The 9,784-nt window shown below is 43.1% G+C and overlaps 1 protein-coding gene across 5 annotated transcripts in view; it reads right to left on the minus strand.

Annotated features, from left to right (window-relative positions):
* SHLD1 (shieldin complex subunit 1) overlaps positions 1 to 8,957 on the minus strand; it is an 82,769-nt gene extending 73,812 nt beyond the window's left edge. The window contains exons 1-2 of one of the 5 annotated variants that reach the window (XM_032295474.1): positions 8,707 to 8,808; positions 6,100 to 6,145 (exon numbers count right to left, since the gene is read on the minus strand). In XM_032295474.1, coding sequence (XP_032151365.1) covers positions 6,100 to 6,125 — 26 coding nt within the window. In that variant the 5' untranslated portion in view covers positions 6,126 to 6,145; positions 8,707 to 8,808. Of the gene's footprint in view, positions 1 to 6,099; positions 6,146 to 8,706 lie in introns of all 5 variants that reach the window. The other 4 variants (XM_032295472.1, XM_032295471.1, XM_032295473.1 and 1 more) reach the window with 4 other exon arrangements.
* Between the last annotated feature and the right edge of the window lie 827 nt (positions 8,958 to 9,784).

Below are 9,784 nucleotides of genomic sequence, written 5' to 3' on the forward strand. Positions count from 1 at the left end.
CCTGCCTCAGCCTCCTGAGTAGCTGGGATTACAGGCACGCGCCACCATGCCCAGCTAATTTTTTGTATTTTTAGTAGAGACGGGGTATCACCATGTTGACCAGGATGGTCTCGATCTCTTGACCTCGTGATCCACCCGCCTCGGCCTCCCAAAGTGCTGGGATTACAGGCTTGAGCCACCGCGCCCGGCCTCACATTCTTTTTCATTACTGGACAGTCTAGGATGCCCTGGGTTGCAGGTACGAGAAGTCTCTAAGTACAGTGCATAAAAACCTGTTTACCAGGAGGAGACAGCCATTCTTCTATTACTCTACAGATTCTTATGATTTAATTTCATTTATTTTTCTTCTATTCAGCCACTTCTCTCCAAATATTTTACATGAAAAGTTTCAAACATCCATAGAGCTACCCCGTAGACTCCCCAGTTCACATTTTACTATGATTTGCTTCATCATACAACTATCCATCTATCCAAATTTCTACCCATTCATCAATCCATCATATTTTTAAAACACATATTTCCATTTATATCTTAATAAAAGCTCTGTTGCCCAGGCTGGAGTGCAGTGGCGTGATCATAGCTGACTGCAGCCTCAACCTCCTGGGCTCAAGCAATTCTCCCACCTCAGCTTCCTGAGTAGTTGGCACTGCAGGCATGAGACATCACACTTGGCTAATTTTTTTTTTTTTTTTTTTTTGTAAGAGACAAGGTCTCACTATATTGCCCAAGCTGATCTTGAATTCCTGGGCTCAAGCCAGCCATCTTCCCACTCTGGCTTCCCAAAGTGCTAGAATTACAGGCATGAGCCACCTTGCCTGGCCTTTACAATCTGCATTTTTAAACACTCACTCTGTTCGCTGAATGAAGCATGAATTGGAGAACCATACTCATTTGTGAAGTTAAGGAGAATGGGTTTGAACCCCTGCTGTCACTTTTTAGCTGTATCACATTGGACAAGTCACTTAACCTGTTTCCTTGTCTATATATAGATTCAAGTGATTCTCTTGCCCAGTCTCCTGAGTAGCTAGGATGCACCACCACGTCCAGATAAGTTTTTTTTTTTTTTTTTTGAGACAGAGTTTCGCTCTTTTTACCCAGGCTGGAGTGCAATGGCGCGATCTCGGCTCACCGCAACCTCCGCCTCCCGGGTTCAAGCAATTCTCCTGCCTCAGCCTCCCGAGTAGCTGGGACTACAGGCGTGCACCACCATGCCCGGCTAATTTTTGTATTTTTAGTAGAGACAGGGTTTCACCATGTTGACCAGGATGGTCTCGATCTCTTGACCTCATGATCCACCCGCCTCGGCCTCCCAAAGTGCTGGGATTACAAGCGTGAGCCACAGCGCCCGGCCAAGATAATTTTTTATATTTAGAGTAGAGATGGGATTGGTCCAAAGCTTATCCCTTTCCTTTCCTTCTCTGAGACATTAATTACCACCAAGAAGCCTCTCTAGCCCACATCCCCCAGCCTTAGCTTGTACCTCGGGCCCCCTCACTGTCCTTGCATCTGAAATAATGGATTTCCTTCAGGTTCTCCAATATACCCTGCTTTGAAACCAGCTGGACCAACATGGTGAAACCCCATCACTACTAAAAATACAAAAATTAGCCGGGTATGCTGGTGCATACCTGTAATCCTAGCTACTCAGGAGGCTGAGGCAAGAGAGTCGCTTGAACCCATGAGGCGGAGGTCGCAGTGAGCCGAGATCACACCACTGCACTCCAGCCTGGGTGACAGAGCGAGACTCTGTCTCAAAAAACAACAAACAAACAAACAAAAAAAAGGAAAGAAAAGAAAATAATTGATGTAATATGCTATATAGAATAAAGGACAAAACCCAAAACAGATACACATACACATACACACACACACACACACACACACACACACACACACACACACAGGGTGAAACACCCTTTCATGATCAAAACACTCCATAAAGTTAGAATAGAAAGCAACTTCCTCAATCTGATAAAGGGCATTTTTGAACAACCCATATTTTATTGAGTAGGTTGCTAAATTTAAAAAAAATTAAACAATAAAGAGAGAAAAAGGCTGGCATAATGGTTCATGCCCAGCACTTGGGAGGCAAAGGTGGGCAGACTGCTTGAGGCCAGGAATTCAAGACCAGCCTGGCTAACATGGTGAAGCCCCATCTCTACTAAAAATACAAAAATTAGCTGGGCTTGGTGATATATCCAGGAGGTGGAGGTTGCAATGAGCTGAGATTGTACCACTGCACTCCCGCTTGGGTGACAGAGCAAGACTCCATCTCAAAAAAAAGAAAGAAAAAAGAAAAATCCATAATTAACACTATACTTCATGGTAAAGACTGAATGCTTTTCCCTCAAAGATTAGGCACAAGATAAGGATGTCTACTCTCATCACTTCTGTTCAATATTGTACTAGAAGCTTTAGCCAGGGCAATTAGGAAGGAAAATTAAAAAAAAAAAAAAAAAAAAAAAAAAGAAAGAAAGACATTCAGATTGGAGAGGAAGCAGCAAACTATCTCTATTAGTAGATATGATCTTATATATAGAAAATCCTAGGCTGGCTGGGTGCGGTGGCTCACACCTGTAATCTTCGCACTTTGGGAGGTCAAGGCGGGTGGATCACCTGAGGTCAGGAGTTCGAGACTAGCCTGACCAACATGGAGAAACCCCATCTCTACTAAAAAAACAAAATTAGCCAGACATGGTGGTGCATGACTGTAATCCCAGCTACTTGGGAGGCTGAGGCAGGAGAATTGCTTGAATCCAAGAGGCAGAGGTTGCAGTGGGCAGAGATTGCACCATTGCACTCCAGCCTGGGCAACAGGAGTGAAACTCTGTCTCAAAAAAAAAAAAAAAAGGAAAAGAAAATCCTAGGTGGGATGTGGTGGCTCATGCCCAGAATCCCAGCACTTTGGGAGGCTAAGTTGGGTGGATCGCTTGAGGTCAGGAGTTCCAGAACAGCCTGGCCAACATGGTGAAATCCCATCTGTACTAAAAATACAAAAATTAGCTGGCATGGTGGTGGGTGGCTGTAATCCCAGCTACTCGTGAGTCTGAGGCAGGAGATTCACTTGAACCCAGGAGACGGAGGTTGCAGTGAGCCAGGATTGTCATTGTACTCCAGCCTGGGCTATAAGAGAGAGACACTGTCAAAAAGAGAAAGAAAAGAAAAGAAAGAGAAAGCAGGAAAGAAAGAAAGAAAGAAGAAAGTCCTAAGGAATCTGCTAAAAAAATCTCCTAGAACGAATAAACAAGTTAAACAAGGTCACATAATACAAGATCGATATAGAAAATTCATTCATATTTATGTATGCTAGCAATAAATAATCTCAACATAAAATTTAGAACACAATTCCATTTACGATAGCATAAAAAAGAATAAAATTTTAGAAATACCTTAAAGTAGTGTAAGATGTACACTGAAAACTATTTTTAAATGTTGGAAGAAATTAAAAATCTAAAGAAATGGAAAGATATCCCATGTTCATGGATCAGAAAACTTACTATTTTAAGATGGCAACATCCCCCAAATTGATCTAAATATCAATATAATTTTTTAAATTGTTTTAATATATTTTTTTAAAGATAGAGGTCTCACTATATTGTCCAGGCTGATCTCAAACTCCTGGGCCAAAACAATCCTCCCACCTTGGCCTACCAAAGTGCTGGGATTATAGATATGAGCCACAAGGAAAACCTGAAAAACTAGTTCAGGCCATGATGGAAAGGACAGTCAGAGATGCCTCCTTATACTTTTCTGTCTTTGGAGTATAGGCACAACTGACCAGCCTTAACATTAAAATAGAGATCGTAAGACTGAAAAAAAAGATTCTTCATAGCAATAAGATACCAAACCCCAACCTGACTCTGGTATAGCATCACATGACAGATAACAAGCCCTGAAGGAAATCAAAATATTTTACCCCAAAATATATTTTCTTTGTCATAGTTTGAAATGGCTCTACAAAGCCATCTTTTGAGGGAACATTTGCATGCTATCAAAAATGTTCTTCTCTTACAACAACAGACCCCAAACTTTTTGACACCAGGGACCAGTTTCATGGAAGACAACTTTTCCATGGACTGGGCGGGTAAGGGGGATATGGTTTTAGGATGAAACTGTTCTACCTCCGATCATCAGGCATTAGTTAAATTCTCATAAGGAGCATATAACCTAGATCCCTCACATGTGCAGTTCACAATAGGGCTCACATACCTATGAGAATCTAATACCACCACTGATCTAACAGGAGGCAGAGCTCAGAGTGTAATGCTAGCTCACCTGCTGCTCACCTCCTACTGTGTGGCCTGGTTCCTAACGGGCACAGACTGGTACCAGTCTGCAGCCCAGGAGTTGAGGACCCCTGTCTTAGCTCTCATCCAGAGTCTGACACCTTTTAAAGCCTCATAAGAGATATTTAGCATCTATTCTCTCTGAAGCCTGTTACTAAGAGGCTTCATCTATACAACAAGAACCTTGGCTTCCATAGCCCCCCTTATCTTAACTCAAGCATTTATTTATGCTGATTTCAACTCTTCAGGCAAAACAACCGATTGCCAATCAGTTTGAATTCACCTATAGCCTGAAACCCCCTCCCTAAACAGTTATACATTTTGAGGCCTAAATATATAAAACCAAGCTGTAACCTAACTACCTTTGGCACAAGTTCTCAGGACCTCCTGATGCTATGTTATGGGCCGTGGTCACTCATATTTGGTTCTGAATAAACCTCTTTAAATATTTTACAGAATTTGGCTCTTTCATCAGCAATGGGAAAGGAGGTCAGACATACCTCATTATACCCACCTCTTTTTGGAGTTTAGGCACACTAACTGACCAGCATTAATGTTATCATAGAGATCACGGCCAGGTGAGGTGGCTACTGCCTGTAGCCCCAACACTTTGGAAGGCTGAGGCAGGAAGATAACTTAAGCCCAGGAGTTCAAGACCAGCCTGCACAACAGTGTGAAAACTCGACTCTACAAAAAATACAAAAACTAGCCAGGCATGGTGGTGCATGCCTGTAGTCCCAGCTACTCAGGAGGCTGAGATAAGAGGATCGCTTGAGCCCAGGAGGTTGAGGCTGCGGTGAGCTGAGATCACATCACTGCATTCCAGCCTGGGTGACAGAGTGAGACTCTGTCTCAAGTAAAGAAAAGAAAAAAAGAGATCACATGACTGGCAAAATAGACTCTTTGGGGCAATAAAATACCAAACTATGGCTAGGTGTTGTGGCCCATGCCTGTAATCCCAGGACTTCTGAAGCAGCGTTGTTTGTGTGGAGTAATACCCAAGGTTCATTGTCTCATGCCAAGCAAATCAAAGACACGAACACACAAGAAGTGTGTTTAAGAGAGGAAAGTTTAATAGGCAAAAGTGAAAAGCTCTCCCCTGCAGAGGGAAGGGGGTTCTGAACAGATCTCTCCAATTTGGGGTGAGTTGAGGTTGGTTTTATGGATGAGCTTAAGGAGCTGGTGTCTGATTTACTTAGGGCCAAGAGGATTGGTTGGACCAGATGTGCCTTTTACAAAGCACTAGAAGAGGCTGGCCATCCCACCCTCATCTCTTATTATGTAAATGGGTTTTACCCTGGCCAGTGCCATGTTGCTTGCACACGTGGCAGCAAAGTAAAGGGAAGAGGAAACCTCCATGCTGAATATACCTGGCTTCCAGGTATCCCTTTTCTATTGGCACAGCTGCTGGCATTTACCTATGCAAGCTTCCAACTTGCTTATCTATGCTCGCAGCTTGATTGTTCAGGCTGCTTTTTGTTAGAAATGATTTGGGGACTACTTTTTATTAAAAGAAAAACCTTACCAAGGACTCCCTAACCCTGGCTAACTGTCTAAATAATTTCTTTTTAGCTCCTGTAGCGCTTTGGGAGGCCGAGGTGGGAGGATCATTTGAGACCAGGAGTTTGACACCAGCCTGGGCCACATAACAAGACCCTGTCTCTACGTTTTATATTTATACATATTGTTAAAAAATATACCAAATTATAAACAAGACCTAGGCCATGCAAGACATAGGTTATGTCACACCCTATAGATTGTAAAATCTTGTTAAATGAGTTTTTTTTTATTAACCCGGTATAATGTGGCTTACCTTCCAACCTGACACTGGTATAGCATCACACGATGGAAGGCAAACCCTGAAGGAAATAAAAATATTTTATGTCAGCCAGGCACGGTGGCTCACACCTGTAATCCCAGAACTTTGGGAGGCCAAGGCAGGCAGATCATTTGAGGTCAGGAGTTTGAGACCAGCCTGGCCAATATTGTGAAACTCCGTCTCTACTGAAAATACAAAAAGTTAGCCGGGTGTGGCAGTGCATGCCTATAATCTCAGCTACTCAGGAGGCTGAGGCAGGAGAATCGCTTGAACCTGGGAGACAGAGGTTGCAGTGAGCTGAGATCGCACCACTGCACCACAGCCTAGATGACAGAGCAAGGCTCCAACTCAAAAAACAAACAAACAAACAAAATACAAAAATTAGGTGTGGTGGTGCATGCCTGTAATTCCAGCAGCTCTGGAGGCTGAGGCAGGAGAACTGCTTGAACCCAGGAGGTGGAGGTTGCAGTGAGCTGAGATGGTGCTATACTCCAGTTTGGGTGACAGAGCAAGACTCTGTCTCAAAAAAAAAAAAAAAAAAATCCCAAAATATATTTCTTTGACATATTTTGAAATGGCCCTACAAAACTGTCTTTTGTAACAGAAATTTGCATCTGCAGAGAATTTCCTTTAATGCAGCCAGAATTTCCTTTTCTAGGCCTTTCCCAGATTTAGGAAAGATTGATTCTGATACTTAAATTTTAAATTTCCAAAAAGAGACATGTGGTGACAAAGTACCATCTATTCTCTCTCTCTCTTTTTTTTTTTGAGATGAAGTCTCACTCTGTCACCCAGGCCGGAGTGCAGTGCATGATCTTGGCTCACTATGACCTCCGTATCCTGGGTTCAATCAATTCTTGTGCCTCAGCCTCCCAAGTAGCTGGGGTTACAGGCGCATGCCACAACGCCCGGCTAATTTTTGTATTTTTAGTAGACATAGTGTTTCAACATTTTGGTCAGGCTGATCTCAAACTCCTGACCTCAGTGATCCACCTGCCTTGGCCTCACAGAGTGTTGGGATTACAGGCGTGAGCCACAGTGCCAAGCCCATTTATTCTCTGAGGCTGCCACTCACAAAGTTTCATCTATGAAACCAGGACCTTGAACCCCACAACTCCCTTATCTTAGTTCAAGCATTCTTTTCTACTGACTTCAAGTCTTTAGAAAAAGCTTAACTCTCAAGCAATTGTCAGCTAAAGAATCCCTAAACCACCCTTTGAGATATCCGCCTTTTTGGGTCTAACCAATGTATGCCTTCCATGTACTGATTTATGTCTTTGCCTGTAACTTCCGTCTCCCTAAAATGTAAAAAAAACAAACTATAACCCAACTGCCTCAGGATCACTTACTCAAGGCTTTTTGGTTTTGTGTTTTCTCTCTGGGCCATGGTCACTCACACTGGCTCAGAATAAACCTCTTTAAAATAGTTTACAGAGTTTGGTTTCTCTGCTAACAGTCGGACACATGCTACAAAGGCAAGCTGTGAAAATATTATACATAGCATAAGAAGATAGTGAGCTAGGAGTGCCGGCTCATGCCTGTAATCCCAGCACTTTGGGAGGCCGAGGCAGGTTGATCACCAGCTGAGGACTTCAAGACCAGCCTGGCCCAGATGGTAAAACCCCATCTCTACTGAAAATACAAAAATTAGCCAGACGTGGTGGCAGATGCCTGTAATCCCAGCTCCTCGGAAAGCTGAGGCAGGAGACTAGCTTGAACCCGGGTGGCAGAAATTGCAGTGAGCCGAGATCACGCCACTGCACTCCAGCCTGGGAAACAGAGTGAGATTCATGAGACTCCGTTTCAAAAAAAAAAAAAAAAAAAAAAGGGCACGAAAGAAGCTAGTCACCAAAACGTTGACATTATACTTAATGAAAGAAACCAGTCACACTGTATGATTTCATTTATATCAAATGTGCGAATTGGCAAGGCTATACAGACAGAAAGTATACTAGCAATTGTCTAGGACTTAGGGCAGAATGGACATGGTGAATGTAGAGTGACTGCTACTGAATGCAGGATTTTTCTTTGGAGTGATGAAAATATTCTAAAATTAGATCACAGTAATAGATGCACAGTTCTGTCAACAACAACAACAAAAAACCTTAATGTTACACCTTATTTTATTTATGTTTAGGTCCGTTGTCCTGCTCTGTCTCCCAGGCTGGAGTGCAGTGGTGCATGTCAGCTCACTGTACCCTGGCAGGGCCTTGAGGCGACGGGGACTACAGGCGAATGCCACTATGCTTGACTTTAATTTTTTAGCTTTAAAGGGGCAAATTTTACATGGTATATGAATAGACATTTATCAAGAAAGCTGTTTTTTGGTTTGTTTTGCTTTTCTTTTTGGCAGAACCTCCTGAAGTGGCAGGTCACTGAAAAAATAAATAATAATAATAGTTGAAAAAAAAAAAAAAAAAAAAGAACTGAAGCTTATCCAAACCCACTAACCACAAGGCTGCAGAGACCGCATGTTGGGGCGGAAGGGGCCGGGAGCTGGCGGGAAATCCTGACATGCCAAGGAAAGCCTCCATAACTTCCTAATTGAGAGAGAACAATCAGATGCATTGCTGTGACCCTCCCGCCCCACCCATCCCTTACCTCGCTCCAAAGCACTCCAGAAACGACAGAGAAAACTGACGAGAAAAGACGCCAAGTCCCGAGACGCTCACCGTCCACAACCGGAACGCGGAAGCAAAGGAGCCATCTTTGTTATGGGAAGTACGAGGTTCAAAGGAAGTCACCGGAGCCATCCTTACTGCTGGCAGAGAAGGGCAATGCAAGCCAGTCGCGGCCATGTTGACTGCGGGCCTTGGCCTGTCAATGAAGCTTGCCAGCTGTGGCTATTTTGGGCAATTTCTTTCTTTTTTTTTTTTTTTTTTTTTTTTAAGATGGGGTTTCACCATGTTGGTCAGGCTGGTCTTGAACTCCCGACCTCAGGTGATCCACCCACCTTGGCCTCCAAAGTGCTTGGATTACAGGCGTGAGCCACCACGCCCAACCAGTAAAGTATTTATCTTAAGTCCAGGACTCCTAATTTATGGGTTATTATTACAATGTAGGCATCTATAGGAGGCTATGAGTATACATTACTCTTTCAAGAAATGGTGAAATGGGAAAAAAAAAAAAAAAAGAAAATGGTTAAATGGGAAAATAGCCCTCAGTCTTGTTAAAGTTTATGGGAGGCCATTGTTTTGGTCTGACCTCCTGCACTAGGCCCCAGCAGGCCAGACCAAATCAGAACTGAGTTACTTGTGCTAAGTGCCACGTAATCAAACTGAACTTGGAATCAAAGTCAATTTCCAGAAAACAGAAGATTCCAGTCAATCCGAGTAAATGTGAAACCCCATCTTAATTTAAAAATAATTAATTAATTAATTTTTTAAAAAAAGACAAATATTTTACCTATACACTACTTTCTTTTCCTTTTTTTTTTTTTTTTTTTTTTTGTCTTGAGATGGAGTCTTACTCTGTGGCCCAGGCTGGAGTGTAGTGGTGTGATCTCGGCTCACTGCAACCTCCGCCTCCTGGGTTCCAGTGATTCTCCTGCCTCAGCCTCCTGAATAGCTGGGATTACAGGTGCCCAACACCACGTCCAGCTAATTTTTCTATTTTTAGTAGAGGTGGGGTTTCACCACGTTGGTCAGGCTGGTCTTGAGCTCCTGACCTGAGGTGATCT

Source organism: Sapajus apella, unplaced genomic scaffold (genome assembly GCF_009761245.1).
Source record: "Sapajus apella isolate SASKATOON/1434 unplaced genomic scaffold, GSC_monkey_1.0 scaffold33, whole genome shotgun sequence".
Lineage (NCBI taxonomy): Eukaryota > Metazoa > Chordata > Mammalia > Primates > Cebidae > Sapajus > Sapajus apella.